Source organism: Balearica regulorum, chromosome 3 (genome assembly GCF_011004875.1).
Source record: "Balearica regulorum gibbericeps isolate bBalReg1 chromosome 3, bBalReg1.pri, whole genome shotgun sequence".
NCBI classification, from domain to species: domain Eukaryota; kingdom Metazoa; phylum Chordata; class Aves; order Gruiformes; family Gruidae; genus Balearica; species Balearica regulorum.
Window position 1 is genome coordinate 84,379,728 of NC_046186.1, and position 18,303 is coordinate 84,398,030.

General features: G+C 34.5%; 1 protein-coding gene across 7 annotated transcripts in view; it reads left to right on the top strand.

Annotated features, from left to right (window-relative positions):
- Positions 1-18,303, top strand: part of RYR2 (ryanodine receptor 2) — a 429,918-nt gene that overhangs the window by 344,643 nt on the left and 66,972 nt on the right. For all 7 annotated transcript variants that reach the window (XM_075748765.1, XM_075748768.1, XM_075748767.1 and 4 more), the window contains 11 exons: positions 116-354; positions 2,696-2,777; positions 4,776-4,906; positions 6,647-6,967; positions 8,370-8,610; positions 9,005-9,092; positions 10,653-10,745; positions 11,069-11,239; positions 12,152-12,211; positions 16,496-16,630; positions 18,199-18,233. In XM_075748765.1, coding sequence (XP_075604880.1) covers positions 116-354; positions 2,696-2,777; positions 4,776-4,906; positions 6,647-6,967; positions 8,370-8,610; positions 9,005-9,092; positions 10,653-10,745; positions 11,069-11,239; positions 12,152-12,211; positions 16,496-16,630; positions 18,199-18,233 — 1,596 coding nt within the window. The remainder of the gene's footprint in view (positions 1-115; positions 355-2,695; positions 2,778-4,775; positions 4,907-6,646; positions 6,968-8,369; positions 8,611-9,004; positions 9,093-10,652; positions 10,746-11,068; positions 11,240-12,151; positions 12,212-16,495; positions 16,631-18,198; positions 18,234-18,303) is intronic.

The window sequence follows — 18,303 nt, forward strand, 5'->3', positions numbered from 1 at the left end:
TGAAAGATTTTTCTTCAGATCTTTATTATCTATTTCATATAAGCCAAGATTAGGCTTTATTCCATGCTTGTCTGTTAGAATATTCTTTTTCGTTCTTTTTGCATGCTATATACAGGACTGTGATGAAAACTGGTCTGGAATCTGTTAAGATGGCATTGAGAGCATTTTTGGACAATGCTGCTGAGGATCTGGAGAAAACAATGGAAAATCTTAAGCAAGGCCAATTTACACACAGCAGAAACCAGCCAAAGGGAGTTACACAAATCATTAATTATACCACAGTTGCTCTCCTGCCAGTGCTATCTTCATTATTTGAGCACATTGGACAGCACCAGTTTGGGGAAGACTTGATATGTATGTATTATTTACAAGTGCCATGCCACTAAACATATCTGTAGTGTCACGTAGTAAGCATTCCTAGAATCTCAGTTCTATTAGAGAAGGACAAATCCTCTGTCATTTTGACAAAATTGTCATTGATTTAATCAAACGTTGCTGTAATCGACCTAGAACAGTCTGCAGGTTATAGTGCACTTCGTGTAAATATTAAAGCAGATGTGGCTGTGATTAGACAGTCAGAAGGCTTCATTTACCATAGATTTACTGTGACTTTCTTCTTGTGTGGAAAGGTTACTTGTATGAGTTAATTTGTCTTTGCTCTGTCTATAAATGAGGTTATACTACGAGAATGATGTTATTCTGTCCTATGTGCACCTTGACTCACTTTCAGCCAGTGGGGAATTTGGGTGGATGCACCTTAGATCCTTAAGAAAATTGGGAGGAGCTCCTGAGGAATTCAGGCACTGGAGAAGGGAATGCGTATAAGACTCTGTATATGAGATTTCTCTTGAGATTCTCATTATGGCAGATTCAGTGTCCTTTATTTCCCCAAACCCAGTCTCTGCAAGACAAAATTTTACAGTCTGTAACGCGTAACTAATTTTATATATTTTAGTAATTCTGTGTCCAGACTGCACTAAAGGAGGCAATTCTGCTCTGTATTGCTAACTCAGTTATGGAAATAACTGAGAGAAGGACCTAGAAGAAAAGAATGTCAAATTACAGCTTTTCTCTTTTTAGAATCTGGAAAACTATTATTTACAATAGCAGTAAGAGAACTGGTTTTGAAAATCTGGAGATGTGTTGATGGATTTGAATGTGGTGAGATGTAAACATCCACTTTTCTCATTAAATTATTCCTGTAAAATTCAAGAGTGTGTGACAGTATGCAGAAAAAGTCACCTGTGGGGTTGACATACATCACTTGTTCATCATAAACCACTTTTTCAGGCATCAACGTGTTCATACCTTGTATAATTTTTGATCTCTGGTATTCCATTTGGAACTTAGTAGTTAGCCTTTGATACTTTACTACTTAAGTTGGTATTCTTAATCAGCTATTGTACATACATCACACGGGTGTCAAACCCCCGATTTAGAATTCATGAACTGAGAAATAATAGTTAATTTGAATTTTGCCTACTCATTTTGACTAGAGCATAGTTGGAAAGGCTAATTTTTCTTGCACACAACTTCTCTTTACATCTTGTTAATAAGATTACCTATTTTGTACTATGATGACAAGCATCTTGACCTGGTGCTTGTGCCTGAAAGTATTGCTGTGTGTACAGAGTACTCCATGGCGTGATCATGTACAAAGGTGTGTCAGTGTACCTGAGGTTACTGTTATTACATAAACATATTCAACCCCAAGATGATCCGAACTAAAATCATGGTATAGTAAAGAGCCAGGCTATGTAGCTTTGATGCACTTGTAGGCTCTCCCAGACCATTAAGTCTTAGTTCTGTTTTACTCCCAACTTTTCACTGCATATTGGGGGAAGATATTAGTGCTGTGGGAGAGACTGGAAAAAAATATATATGGAAAGAATGGGAGTGTTGTCCTTGATGGTACTGACACTATTATTACACTGTCACTGCAGATTACATTGGAAAAGCATTTTTTCAAATAGATATTAAGATTATTCTTACATTTTTGTGAATGAAACATTTGATAATTTCAAAACATGCTTTGGTGAAATATTCGTAAGGACTAAAGGATTATTTTTTTTTTAAATCCTTTGTTAGTCTGAAGTGTAAATTAAATACATGTTATTAACTGGTACCTGTGTCTAAATTTTAAAAAATATAAACTGTGATTAAAAGAATTAAATATCTATTTAAAAGAATTGACTTTCTTTTGTAATGTGAATTGACTTTCTTTTGTAACAGTGTTGTTACATTTGTAAATAAATTTTTATTTTTTTTTTTACTTTCAGCACTTTGTTTGATTTGCCATGAAACTTTCTTAAGTGCTACAGACAAACTAGAAAAGATTCACTGACACATTTTTTATAGCTGTTAAATAGCTATTAAATAAATTCTCAGATTAAGGAATTAGATATTATCTGTAAAGAGTTGGTATGCCATTAATTTCAGAAAGTCAGTGCACTAATGAAATATGTTTACTGTCTTAGCTGGTAACTTGGTATTGAAGTAAGTGGAAGTTTTGAGTAAAAGCTATGGCACTCAGTGGTCAGAAGACTTTTTGTATTTAGAGAGTGATGTCCGTGTGTTGCCTTTGATGGCTTAATACTATTAATTCAGTTATTGTCAAAAGAAATGTATTTTAATTCTACAGAAATGTATTGCAAAGAAAAAAATCTCTTTATACCTATTATTTTCTTCTCTTTAGTGGAAGATGTTCAGGTTTCCTGTTACAGAATATTGGCCAGTTTATATGCTCTGGGAACCAGCAAGAGTATCTATGTAGAGCGGTAAGAAGAAAAAGTGCTCCTTTATTTTTGATATTTGTGTTTATATTTAGCTTCATGAATATGCAGAAATTAATAGAGGAAGAGATTGTTGGAAAGATATCTTGAGAGAAAAAAGGTGCTCAGATGTTAGGTTGAATGCAGCTGCATTTATTATAATAGACCTAAAATGTTGCATTATATGTTTGTCAAAATATATTTCTTAATTTAAAAAAATACAAATAAAATTATCTGACTTTACAAAAAATATTCCTTGATTTGAGGTTCAACTGGGAAATTGTAAGAATACGTCATTCAGCTCAGCTATTGTTATAATTCTTCCTTATATATTGTTTAGTTGTGACGTGTATTTCTTTCTTATTACCCTAAATTTAGTTTAATTTGCCCCTCATACCACACTACTTCTAGCTCAATTACCCAGGGAAGTGAGGCTTTATAATTAATTTTTTTTGTGCATCCGTGTATCTGCTAACCTTCCTGCAAGTTACGTTTGGTCTGTGTAAACCATATGGGGCCAAAAAATAGAGGTATCTAGATAATTCAGTTCTTAAAACTAAATAGTTACCCTATAGTGACTACCACTGTTCTGAGGGAAGGCTACACAGAGCTCATACATTTCAGATACTGGCAGCAGTAATCTAGGAAGTTCATACACCTGTACACTGTCTAGCAAATCAACCTGTGCATAACTCCAGACCATCCCTATGACATATCCTTGCTTACTTGGTAGCAATATCATAGGAAACATTATGAAGAAAGGTGGGGGACCAATGCTTTTAAGTACCAAAATACACATCTGTGGAAAACCAAGTCTCATTAGTTTCATAAGTGATATAAAATTAATTTGGTTTGGTATTTGGCAAATAAATGATGTAGGATTTGTAGTTAAGATGAAATACATCAGCATAAGTGATAATTTTTGTGCATGGTTGTCTACAACCATTATCACAAGTGAAAAGCATGCAGCATGCTCTTTGTAGCTGTATGGGATGGATGTATGCTTTGCTTATGAAGGCCTAATGAAAAGGGAAAAAAAGGAAGAAGGAGCAAACAGGATAAATAATGGGGATGAAGTTGATTTAAAAAAATCAAGTTTAATGAGTTAGATCTAGAAAGGATAGAAGTTCCTAAAATGAGATAAACTGTGGGCTGAAAATGAATCTTGTGAAACGCAAGATCAGTTTGGAGGCCCCCCCCCCCCCTTTTTTTTTTTTTTTCTTTTTAGAAGTTCATAGGACTCCTGGATTTCTGTCATCTCTGTGGCTCAGCTTCAGCAGCTAAGGATTTCTCACATATCTAAAATCTGCTCCTATCAACTGAATTGGAAATTAGAATAGTTTTAAATGTTCCCTGAAGGACCCAAGTGAAGTGACAGGGGATCACTTACTTCTTCCTAGAGACAGGCTTTTTACAATTTTGACACACTTAAGGAATTTTGATTATCAAATAAATGTTGTCATATATTTGAAGATATTAGAACAATGTTTTTGTGCAAAACTTTCAAAGTTATTGATCAGTAGAAGCAATTTTCCACTCCCTGAAAAAACTGGGCTTTCATGCTACAATAACATCTGATTATTGCTGTCTCTCAGAAAAAGGAAATTATATCACTCAAATAAAATTATAGTTGTATTTAGTCTCTTGGTCTATTCAGTAGCTTTTTCTTAACGGTAGAGATTATAAACTCAGTAAAGCTGAGAGGAAAGTAATAGAGCAGAAGGCATTGTTAGGATGACTTTGGGTTGTCCCTGCATGTTCCTCATTTGCTCTCAGCTAAGTAGGCCACCTTTGACATTGTATGTCTGAACATTTCTTTCATATATTAGGAGACGATTGATGGATTTCAATTTCTATTACCTGTTCTTGTGTTGATGATCCTAATAATGTAGTCTCTTTGAGATGAGCTCATCTTAGAATAAAAATAAGGCTTGTATACAACTCCCCTGAGGTGTAACCAGTCATCAAAGATGTGTATACTTAATGATGTTTGTTAATTTACAGGCAACGATCAGCACTAGGAGAATGCTTGGCCGCTTTCTCAGGTGCCTTTCCAGTGGCTTTTTTGGAAACTCATTTGAACAAACATAATACCTACTCAATTTACAATACCAAGAACGTGAGAGACAGAGCAGGTATTTCAAGAAACTCACCTAATGATTTCACTATAAATGCTGCTTGCCTTAATACGTGTATTTTTGCATACATTTTATAGTGCAAGAATTTTCTTCTAATCTCTTGGTTGTATTTCTTTCCTAAATCAATGGGCTAAGTCTGGTGAAACCGATTATTTTAGATTTCTAAAGATACCAATGTTTTCATTTTGAGATACCATTCTCAAAATACCACTTTGGAATCAATTTATTGAAGGGACTTGGCACATTTTTAGTATCTCAGATATTACATATATCATGATTAACTTATGTATTCTAATCAGTAACTTTAGTTCCTCAGTTTTCATATGCAATATTGAGTCCCTAAAACATACATACTTGCAATTGAAGCAAATACCTTTGCCTGTATTAAGTACATAATATACCCTTAGAAACAAAATACACTGCAAAGTAGCATGTAAATTATTTTTTCTTTGTTTGAATTATAAGATACTACAGATAATTTCCAGTAACATTATGTATGTTTATTTTGCATATACCTTTTTGTTCCATTCTGAAACTCTTGATGTTTCTTATACTAAAACATAGTTGTTGAATAAGGTCATACGCACTATTGTTCCTACGGTAAATAGAAGTTACAGTAGAACTGTACAAACTCTGCATATATGCTAGTGTGAGTTATATCACAGATATGTATAGGTGACAGTGTATAAGATGCCAGTTTATAGTGGCATCCATTTTATAACTTCACCTTTATATTTAAAAAAGGGAGCATACCAGGTTTATTCTTCAAAGAGCTCTAGTATCTTATCTTGAGTATATCAACATTCATCTTAACATATACATTCTAGCTATTTTAATACATCTTGAAAGACAATCAGCTGTATTTTCATTGATTTTTAACAGAAATTCCATTTTATTTTCCAAAATTGCATTAAGCTTTAAGGAAACTGCGATGGCTGTATACAATGTATTTGGGTCTAAATAGGAGAAAAGACTGTTTTTGGAGAAAGACTAACCTTAAGCTGTGTTGGTAAAAACATTTCGATTCACAAATTGCAGGCTAAATTTTTAATATATAGATATCTGTATATCTCATTGTATGTGTACATTAGGATGTTAGACATTCAAGAGCTAGTAGTTTTGCTTACAGATATTTACTTGTAGATTAAAGAAACTGCCTCCAAAAAGAAAGGCAACTGCAGTGCCTTTTCAGAGGAAGGAACTGATAATTCAAATAACTTGAAAAGTAAACATTTACATTCAGAAATTCACCTCCAGAAGTCAGTTTCTCAGAGTCTGCTCTACTCATTATGTCAGGCAATGATCTTTTTTCTTCTATTAACAGTCCAGGTTTGATCTGAGGTGTTGTGGAGAGGTGTTTCATTGTATCAATTTGTCTCCTCAACTGCAAAGCTTATGTTGGAAGAAATTCTGAAATTTAAGCTTTATTGTGAATATAGCAAACTGCATCTGATTTCTCTGAATTCATTCCATAATAATTACATTGTTGAAACTTCCATATAGGAATTATTTTTCTTATAGAAAGTTTTATTATTGAAGCTTAAATATACAAAGTTTATTACTCAATGGCATGAAAGTACTTGTTTTTTAGTATTGTGTTTAGAGTTTTTCCCCTTGGATCAGAAGGGCATAAATGTAAATAGAAAACAAAAGTTGTATGGAATAGCAATTGAAAATAATTTTTCCCCCTCTATGACTTAGTTTATTGATTTTTGAATATTTTTTTTTTTCCAATAGTTCTCAATTTACCTACTAGTGTAGAAGAGGTTTGCCCAAATATTCCTTCCTTAGTGAAGCTAATGGAAGAAATTGTGGAACTGGCAGAGTCTGGTATTCGTTACACACAAATGCCACATATCATGGAAGTCATACTGCCTATGCTGTGTAGTTACATGTCACACTGGTGGGAGCATGGGCCAGAAAACAACCCTGACAAGGCTGAAATGTGTTGCACAGCCTTGACGTCAGAGCACATGAACACTCTGTTGGGTAACATATTGAAAATCATCTATAACAACCTTGGTATTGATGAAGGAGCATGGATGAAGAGATTAGCAGGTAAGATGTAAAAATAAATAAATAAATAAGTAAACAAACAAGCATATGTGTGTGTATTCAGAATATGTGTGTGTATATATATTCACTGAATTACTCTGTATTTACCTGTTAAAGCTGGAGTAGGACAACACTCATATTTTTATATTTTTAAACAATACAGATCTTGATGAACCAGAAATATTAAGTATAAAGAAAGAGCAGAGTAAGCAGTATGTTTTAATCTCTTAATAAATAATATAAGAAGTATATTAGACTATTTCTTTTTTCCCAGCACATGCACATACGTGTTTTGCAGTATATTGAATTAGAGGACTATAGTTATTTAGCCCGTTTTCATTATATAGCAAGTTTCCATTGGCAGGCATTACACAGTTCCTTGTCATTCTGTATGAGTGCTGGATCCTTAAAATATTGTTTTGAAGCTGTATACATAACATATCTATTACAACGAAATGTGGAAATGCATGTGTTTGTTATTTTAGTAATTCTTACATTAAGTTCATTGTGATAACACCTTAAAATTTATTTAAGACCAGTTTATGTCTCGACGTTACAATCTGTAAGGAAAAGTCACTTCAGTGTGGTGAATTCAGTTTTTCAATTAGGCTTTTCTATGACTTTTCACTACTTACTGTAGCAGTAATTTCATTCATGGTAGCAGACTGGATTCCTACTCTTTTGAGGGTTAGTAATGTGATGCACTCTAAGGATAAGTGGTAACTGCCTAAAATTCTTTGTAATCTGATGGATATGTTACAAATGGTTTTGCACTAATGGGCCTAGATGCTAATTTACTTATTCATTTTTATGAATAGAGTTGCAAAAAGCTTGTACTAACAAGTCTCAAATGGCTGGTTGATGGATGGTTGAATCAGTCTCATTTCTGTCTACTCACAAGCCTTCCAGTGTCCTAATGGACATAAGAAATACAGGCAGGCTGTTTCAGTAGATTTGCAAATATCTCGAGCGTGCTTTCCAGTTCTACTTCACTCAAGCTAAAAAGCAAGGTTCAAAAGAGGAGCCAGTGGCTGAGAAAACTTGTGTGCGCACTATGTAGCTATATACATGTCCACCCATACACACCATTACATAACTTCTGCATTACTGAATAAAATTCTGCAGGCAAATACCAATAGGCTGATGGAATACCGATAAAGAGGCATTTCAAGTTTTATTATCTTGCAAGCTTAGTCTGTGAAGGTGTAACTTCTGCCCTCATAAGTGAGAAAGTGAATTGACTGTGTGAAATCCTGACCACATTTAATTCTTGGCAAAACTTCTGCTGATTTCAATGGGGGCAGGATTTTACTCCATAGCCTAGAAACAAGATCCAGGAAAGGTAAAAGTTTTTATTTATATCTTGTGGTCAGGTATATATTATAACATTCATTGCCTTAAATAGTGTTTTCCCAGCCCATCATAAGCAAAGCGAAGCCACAGCTCTTAAAGACACACTTCCTGCCACTGATGGATAAGCTAAAGAAAAAAGCAGCAGTGGTTGTATCGGATGAAGAACATCTAAGAGCAGAAGGCAGAGGTGACATGTCGGAGGCTGAACTGCTCATCCTAGATGAGTTCACCACTTTGGCACGGGACCTCTATGCCTTCTACCCTTTGTTGATTAGATTTGTGGACTATAACAGGTATGTGGAGAGGAACAGGTCAACGAATCTCATAAAATCTTCCTGCTTATTGCTACCGTCTCTTATCCCTTGATATGCCTAGCTCTCATAGGCTGCTATCAGCCTGCTAATCTTGAAGCTGACGCTTTATGACTTTTAGGAGGAGCTGGGGTCTGTTTCAGAAAAAAACAAAAAAAAAAAAAAAAGGTGCAATCCAAATCTGTTGGATTAAACCTAGGATTAATGTAAAAAGATTTTAAGAGTTTTGAAATAGGATATGAAAAAGCCACTGCTACCCAAAAGGATTAAAAGCATGCGTGCTTGGTTTTGTTGGCTTGTAAAATGCTGAAAACTGATTTCAAAGCATAAAGCCAGTGAGGATCATCCACATTTCCACCCTTTTACCAAATTTTAGGGCAAAATGGCTGAAAGAGCCCAACCCTGAAGCGGAAGAATTGTTCCGCATGGTGGCTGAGGTCTTCATTTACTGGTCAAAGTCTCATGTAAGTAATTCCTTGGTACATACTTGTTTTAATTAGGTTTCTTAGTAGGCTGATCAATTATTAAGTGGTTGCATTTGGGAAAACACCATTTAATGACAGACATGAAACTGCAGATCGGAAGCTATTAAAAACTTTCAGTTTTCTGACACTTTTGAAATGCCTGAGTTGATCGATGTTTTGTAGCATAGTAACACTGTAGATATTTTTCATTGTTTGTCATGGGGTTTTTTGTTTGTTTCTTTTTATATATATTAAGTTCCTTGAGGTCTGTGTCCTTACCTTTTTTTTTTTTCCCCAATTAGTTATTTTCACCCCCAAAGCCTTTTTATAACCAGGATGTATGGCTGCTAAATTAGTGGTGGTTGTCTCATTGAATTCCATTTTCCTAAATTGTACAGTCTGTCTGCTTGAACCTCTTGACAGATTTACAATAAAAATCATGTGGAGAGGTCCTCAACACGACTAGTGGAAGAAGATTTTCCTGAAGGAAATGTGCAGCTCTATTTACAGTCACTTAATTTGTGTTGCAGTGTAGATTTGTATTTCTATAATAAAAGTTAACGGTATATAATTCAGTTATTAAGCCTAAGTCTGTATCTGGATTGAATGAAGGAAAGTCAGTAAGTGTTCTAAGAGCAAGGAAGTAGCAAATCTATCTTACAAGTAATTCTCCGAATAAAATATGTTTTCCTAGATGATACTATTTCGTATATCGTAAATTTTACCATTTAAGGTTTTCTTCTTAATTCCACTTCTTCAAAATTTATCCTTGGTTCTCAAGTTTGATTCCTCTGGTTCATATGCAAGAACCAAGGGGTCTGCATTACAACCTAATCTGGCACCATCACTGATAGTGCTTAAATAAAAATCAAACATGATTCGTGTGAATACTGGAACAAAAAGAAAAAAGAACCCAAAAGAGACTAAATACTTGCAGGCATTGGATCTCTGTGTGGACTGTTGTCTATACTGAATTTCTTTTCTGCCATAACTGCAATTCTCTCAAGTTTGAGAAACAAGATGCCTTATTATTTGTGTACTCGTGTCTGAATTTGACTGTAAGATTTTTTATAAACATTGCTGTGCACAGAAACAAGATCATCAAATAACTAGTGTATTCATAAGTTCAGTCTATTATTTAAAGTTTCTTATGTATCTGAATATAGTGGGATTTTCAATGGGGAAAAAAATGAAATGGATTATTTACTAGTAATGGAAAACCCAGACAATATATTTATACCAAATTAGAGGAGGAGTGAGATTTTTATCATAGCCATTTCATAGCCAGAGAAACATGAGACTTTCTCTCTAACATAGGGAAAAAAAAAAAAAAAAAAAGAAATAAACCCCCCCAAAAACACACAACCCCCTGTGCTATGTTATGTAAATAAAACTAGAATTCAAGACCATTATTGGTCATCCATTAATCTTTTCTGTCCTTGTCTTATGTTGTGGATTTTAGAAATTTCCAGTTAATTTATATTTTTATTTAAGACGTGTTTAGATAGATTCCTCATATATTATAAGTGCTTCTAACTGACATCTTCTATATATTTCCAGAATTTCAAAAGGGAAGAGCAGAACTTTGTGGTACAAAATGAAATCAACAACATGTCTTTCCTTATCAGTGACACCAAATCTAAGATGTCCAAGGTAGTGTAAAATTTTTCCTATTTTTCTCTCTGCAGAGGGAAAGGAGACAGGACTCCTCCAGAAAAGCACTTTTTTTTTCTTTTTTTTAACAATATCTGTTGCAAACACTGGGTTGAGAATCTAAACGTGATCGTTTGAGAAACACAGTGGACTTTCAAGATAATGGTGCAAAATATTGAAAATGATATAATGGCAGTTCTGTTGGATGGGGTTGCAGCTGTATAGGTAGTAAGGAAATTGTCTAACCAGAGACAATTCAAAGTTGCTAGTACACTTCTTTTATTTAATATTGGATTCTTTTTCATCTTTGCTTTATGCTGCAGGCAGCAGTTTCTGACCAGGAGAGGAAGAAGATGAAGCGAAAAGGTGACCGGTACTCTATGCAGACCTCTCTCATTGTGGCAGCCTTGAAGAGATTACTTCCTATTGGCCTAAACATTTGTGCCCCTGGAGACCAAGAGCTAATTGCACTGGCCAAAAATCGATTCAGTATGGTAGGTGCTCTTTTTGCACTTCTAAAAGGTGGAAATATTTTACTAATGAAGTTCTTTGAATATTTTCCCCCATGCTCATTCTTACAGCATGAGACAAATAATCAAGACTATATAAAGGCAAAATGGATCACTATGGTAAATAATAATCTACATATTGTTCTCATTCTCAGGACATAAAACATTTCAGTTTGTACATAATTATTTTCTAAATGATCAGTATATGAATAGAGGTGGCATTCTTAAATTAAAAGTTATTTCTGTCTCTTAATTTTTAATGCTAAATTATGTTTGTTATATTTTATGAATGCAAATAAGAACTGGATGTTTCCTAACTTCTATGCCCAATATAATAACTAATTTCTTTTGATCACTCTCATGTGAATGCAAGAATTTCTGTAGGGATAGACTGATTTAAAAGTGATTCTTCTAGGAGTAAACTCACAGTGCAATAATGTGTTGTAAATTGGAATATACTCCTTTCTCAGTGATACTTTATACACCCTAGTGGGTTATATGACCTTCAGACAGCTAAACTGAATGTTTATAAGGGATAAATGATCTCCAAAATAAACAGAAATCAAATCGGAGAAGGCTGTGTTCATGATACTGGTTTCATTTGGTCAAACTTTGGTTAAAGTTTGGTATAAAGTATATATACATATATACTAGTAATTTTTATCCAGAATTGCTTTTAGTGTGTTGCTGTGAACAAATATGCCGTCCAGACCTTGTTCCTGTGAGCTTGGACATGGCTAGCTTTGGCCTGATACAAAAAAGACGTATTGCCACTGAGGTTGAGGAAAATGTTTTATTCATCATCTGAGCTAAGCCCAAGGTTGACATTTATATGAACAATATCTTTTCTTCATTACCTTCTATTCCTAATTTATATGATTTTTAATTTATTCATAGAAAGATACTGAAGATGAAGTACGAGATATCATTCGCAGTAATCTTCATCTCCAGGGCAAGGTAATCTATACGCAGTTTTTAAACCTTATTTTTCTTCCTTTGAATTCATTGGTTGGTGCCATATAATGACAACCTTCCTTGGTTTGTTAGGATAACTTGTTATTCTTTTTTTCTCTTCTGTCAAGTAACTTGTTCATGTCAATTGTTAAATGTTAAGTTTTTAATGTGTTTATATGTGCATTATATACAGTAACACATGGCCCTTCAAATCTCTGCCTATGCACACCATTAATATGAAACTGGAGATAGAAGCAAGGTTTGTCACTGTTTAAACTGTCTGTTATTCAGGATAAAATTTGCAAAATGCTCAAAGTTACTTTGTATCAGTTTGAAGTGTAAAGGAAAAGGAAACTGCTGTTTTGGCATACTCTGTGAAGTGAAAAATCTCCACTTTGCTCAGTTTTGTTCCTGTTTTTCAGCCTAGGGAAAAGAAAGTACTTTGGAAAAAGCGTAGATTTTTGTTACTGAATACCAATTAGTGCCAGATGAATAGCCCTAGGGAAAAAGTTCTGAACTGGCCAAGTGCAGTTGAACTGTTTTATTAATGCTTCAAATAATGACAAAGAAGAAGCCATAATACAGAAGTGTAATAAAATGATGGACACTTCTTCTCTGTTGAAGGAAGGTGGAGTTGGACCTATGGATGGTGCTTTATTTAGGAATGTCCTTTACCTCCTCCCCCTGCCCTAGGGTTTATTCACCTTAAGTAAAAAACTAGCTAGTATTTTCTGTGCTCATTAAGTGGTTACAAGAGAATAAACATGAGAGTTGGAAATCTGGCTTTTTTTTTTTTTTTCTGAATGAGTATTTAAGAATCATCCAGAAGTCTAGATTCCACTGCAATTCAGTGCATGGCAATAAACGTTTTTGGTTTTGTTTTGTTTTTTTTTTTTTTAAATGACTTGGTAATGGGATGGTTCTTCCTGAATAATATATGAAGATTAATTTTCTCCCATCTTATGTTTTCTGTATATCACTGCAATGTCAAGCAAGATTATGAGGAGGTTGGAGTTTCTGGGAGCTCACAGGAAGATACATCATTTTGCAAAGCTAACAATTAGTGTTTTTCATAAAATACTATCAATAATAGTCCAATAGTTTTAAATTATAGGGATTGTACATAGAAAAGTTTATGACTGAAAACAAAAGATTTGGTTAAATTCTAAATGAAGCTTGAGATACTTATCCTTACATAGCAAATACTGTTATGTACTGAGAAGCAGAAGAGACCACACAGGCACAGTACTAGGAAGAAAAGAGCGTTTATGAAGATCTTAATGAGCAACAGTACTTAAGCAACATGCACACCATGAACATACAAACCTTAAATGTGTTGTGATTTTGTATGTGAACATCAGTAATGTTTTCTTAATGATGAAGATAGGTATTTCTGTTCTGATATTTTCAGTATGTGTATATTATCATTTTGTGAGCCATGCAGTTGTAAGCCTTGCCTGGCATTTCATGCTGCTTCTTAGCACTTGTCCTCCTGTTTTAAATACTTCAGTTTCTGTTTTGTTTCTTTGGGGTTACATTCTGCATACTGCTATTAAGAAATTTCTGTCTGTTACTGCTTTGTTGCCTTGGAGTAATGATACTTCTTAATACTTTGACGTGTACTTTCTCTTCAGAAACTTCCTTTGCTTCAGTTAAAAGTTTGCTATTGTACAGCAACATATCACCTCCTCTGTTTCTAACACATGAGAATAAAAGTATTTTTACATTTCTTATATTGATGAAATTTCACAGTGTGTTGATAATTAAGAAGGAAGTAATCTTAGCTAATCCAAAGCACACTTTGACAGGTTTTCTAGTTGTCAGCTTTTCAGCAGTGGCTTTGGATTTTCCTAATTCCCAGTGGAAGATGACATTCTGAAAGGGAGCGACATAAAACATAGCTAACAAAGCTAAATAGCTATTGTATCTAGCTTTATTTTACAGCTACCTACATATTGCTTTATTAGCTTTGAAAAGCTCTGGTTTTGACCTGTATGTGAAAAGTAGTCAACTCAACTATGGACAAAATACGGCATTTCTAGGATTTCAAAACTTCAATTTATTATGTATTTATTATCTTTGTTATGATTTGTTATCTATTGCTAAATAGTTTGTTCTCAGTGGCTCGAAAGATATCTTTTCATGAATCATTTAGCACTGACACATTCTAGAGTCCACATTAAACCTAAATGTATAACTTAGTTATTTAAAAGTATAGCGTATAAGGTTAAATTTGGTAGTTATTTCCAAAGTACAATATAATTTATTCCGTAATTCTCTGGTGTCATTAATATTCCGTCACTGTTATGAGTGAATCAAGTACACGTCATAAACAGTTGAGTATGTTGTTTCTTGTTAAGAAAAATGATGGCATTATGCTATATGCATGCACTACCTTTTTGTTGCCTGATTGAGTCAGACATAAAAGGAATGTAGTAGGCCAAATGGTCTTATAAATTTAAATTATTATTTAATGTTATGAATTAATATGTAACTTAGTTATAATGGTGTTTGTGTATGTGGCTTTCAAAACAGAGGAAAAATACTACTTTTCGGAAAGGCTGGTTTTCTTCCAGCTATTGCTATTTCATAGCAATATTCTTCCTTCAAATGGTGTTTTCTGTTGACCACTTTTGCTTCTCACAGACACCATACTTTGTCATTTATGTTAGAGCTAAAATGTAATTTATCTGGATTTCTTTTTGGGAAACTGCACTGTTTGAGAATCATCCTTCTGGATCTTTAGCTATTAATGTTGTGGTGTCTATTTCATGCATTTGTCTACCTTTGTCTACATTTGTCTTCACCCTGTTTCTGTCTTTCCTTTCCTTGCATGCCTGCATGTTGTTACTCAGTACCGAGCCTTTTATTTCAAGAAATTGATGACGAAACTTGCATTCATTTTGACATGGATGAAGCTCAAGTCACCAAAATCTTCTTCCAGCCATGCTAATTCACACCTTGAATTGTCAACTACTCATACCCTTAGAAAACTACCTATACAAAAAAGCTGTACCTTGATAGAATGTGAGGAGACCTCAGATCAAAAGACATCTCCACCTGTGATTAAAAAGTCTTTTGTGGACTATCCATTCATGATGATCCAGTCAAATGCTCACACAAAGACTGTGGATGTGACAGTTGTTAAGAAATGGAAAAGCCGAAAGGTGGAAGAAATGCCTGCCAATTGTGGCTTTCTAGGTTGTAATAAGCTATTATTGAGCGACTGTGTAAGTTTATAATCATTCCTGGAACTTTGGTAAACTGTGTATCATAAGATGTTTTGTGGAGGTGAATTAGCATTATTGTCTCAGGCACAAATTGAAATCTGGATCCACAAAGATGTTTTAGAAAAGTAAGTGTTGAGTTTAATCCCTGTTTGATTCTGTAGAGTTTAGGCTCCTAAATGTTCTAGGAATCCAGGCCAGTGTGACTTAAACCTAAATTGCACAATCAGGAATGATCACTGGCCACAGCTCTCAGTAAAATGGGTTGCACCTTGCATTTGTCTTCAGTGTCATGGCACAAAAAATGGTTGCAAAGTGTGTTATGTCAGTGTTGATTAGCAGGAGCACTGGGGACACAAAATGAACCAAAAAAGAGATTGCTAATGGTAAAACAGAGAATCACAGAGCACTGAAATGGAAAATATGAAATGTCAAGAGAAAAATAAGAGGAAACATTTGGCTTCATACAGTTCTTTATAATTTGTAGGCTAATAAGAAAATGCATCTTGAATTCATTTTTCATAAATTAACTTTTCATTTTTTTAGCAAGTAATCAGTAAAATTAGGATTTTTCTAACAATTAAAAAAACCTAAAATGAAAAAAATTAGACATAAATAAGACTAATATTACTAATTTCCATGACTGAAAACCAAGTAATCCCAACAAGTAGAGCAGCAATTTCATTGTTGTTTGGTTTAATAAGTGGAAAGTCAGTGTACAAAGTTATGTCTGCCTACCTCGTATTCATTACTTTTCCTCAAATAATATATTTATTGCTGGTGCCAGTGTTATTTGTTGGCCCATGAACATTTGCTCTTTGTATGATTATTAGACTTTTAGTCCTCTGGAAGGTCTCAAGAAACATTGCACAAATCAGTCTTTAGTTTTGTTCTCCCAGTCAGCGCAGTGGACACTCTATGGGTTAGCCAAGTAAATGTGTGGGTTAGCCATATAAAGTGCTTCTGTTCTCCTTTGAAGCAGTTTCTGTACTAATTCAACTCTTTGACCCTATGTTTGGAACATTTTGCCTTAGTGACATGTGAAATCTTTCTCCTGCAGCTTGAGGATCCCGCCATTAGGTGGCAGATGGCACTTTACAAAGATTTACCAAACAGGACTGAAGATTCCTCAGATCCAGAGAAGACTGTGGAAAGGGTCCTTGATATCGCTAATGTGCTGTTTCACCTGGAACAGGTTAGACACATTTTCCCAATTCCATTGCTTCTTAATCTAAAAAAAAAAGCATTCAGCCTTTAATTTATACTTTTACCTGCTGTATTTATATTCTTTTTTCTTTCTTTTGATGGCTGCTGTTTACATGCTTTGCCTTGTGTTTTGTAATCCAATATCGTGGTCATATTGATCATACAGTGTATTTGCAGCAGTGTGTTTGGTTGTTTGTGATTTTGGTTTCTTCCTCCCCAAGAGGAGGAAGAAAGAGTCCATTACTTTCAGTTTTTAATTCTTTAAATTTTGAAATTAAAAAAAAATCCCCTATGTTGGTACATTTTACAAGTCAAGGACTACTTGAAAAATTTAGTTTTCCCATTTTACTTTCTGAATTATTAGATATTTTGTACTTTAGATTTGTTCTGTGTTTTCTAGGCTTCCTTTTTTAAAATGTACTGAAGCAATAGTATATTAGCTTCAAGGGTATTCCTAGTGGCAGAGATGAATGCTTCTGGTTACACCATAGACTATAAACCGACTGTATATAAAATTTGTTCAGGGTTTTTTTTTTTTTTTCCTTTTCAAAGAACATTTGGGAATTGAAGGCTCTCTTACTCTGTCATTAGATTAATTGGTTTCACTCAGAAGCTTGGCACAGTTTTTCAGACCCTGTGTCAGGAAGTTTCCATATTGTGATGAGGTCACTGGTTCAGTCAAGTAGGAATCAGAGAGAGATATGAAAGTGCTCGTATATACACTGTGCAGTGCTTGATTGCTAAAAGTGAGTTTCAGAGATCTTCAAATGCACAATGTTGATATGAATACCTGTGTCCAGGCTGTTGCATCGCACAACTCTTCTTCATATAGTTTGCCAGCCTTAATATGGACTTGCTTCAAGTTCAGCAGCCTTACACAGTTTGATAGAAGAGGATGGAGAGGAGTCACTAAATTTTACCTGTTTTTGAATATGTGGGGAGCAAGCAAAAAGTTATAGAATATGGAAGTAAATCCATGGCACCCACGGTTAGTCTACTAGAGAGACAGACAGAACAATGGGTGTTGATTTGAAAAGATATATGGTGGCTGTGAGGAAGAAGGAAGAGTAGAGGAGAGAGAGAAAAAGAGCTAGAAACTCTGTCATAGGATCAAGCTCACAGGTACAGAATTCAGTAGTTGTACAGAACAGGACGGATTCCCCTTGTGATACCAGATCGACATTTCAGATCAGTCCTTCTGATCAGACTTAAACAATGACTTGTAGTGAAGTAAATGCTGGCTGCTTTTATTTTGGGTACTTTGCACCTGTGTGTTTAAAGATTTGGCTCCCCAGCTTTACTTATCATCTGTAGACAAGTGCTCAGGTCCTTTTGTTACTGAATGGATAATTCAATGTCTTTAAAAAAAATGAATATGTGAGCACTGGGTTTGTTTTTATGATAGTCTTGAGTAGTTTTTTGCTCTCCGTATGCAAATACTCTGTTCTCCATATATACATACTCTGAACGCTTTCCTTATTGAACTGGCAAAGATCAGTTCATTCTTTGCATTTTCTTTCCATGCACAGCTAACTTCTTTGTTTTTATTATTTTCAGAGAACTGCTTGCGTAGGCCGAGGCTATTTCTTTTGGGAAAGTATAGAGAGTTTTATAGTTGTTTCTGGAGATATTACTAATTATCTAATTTCACATTTGGGTTTG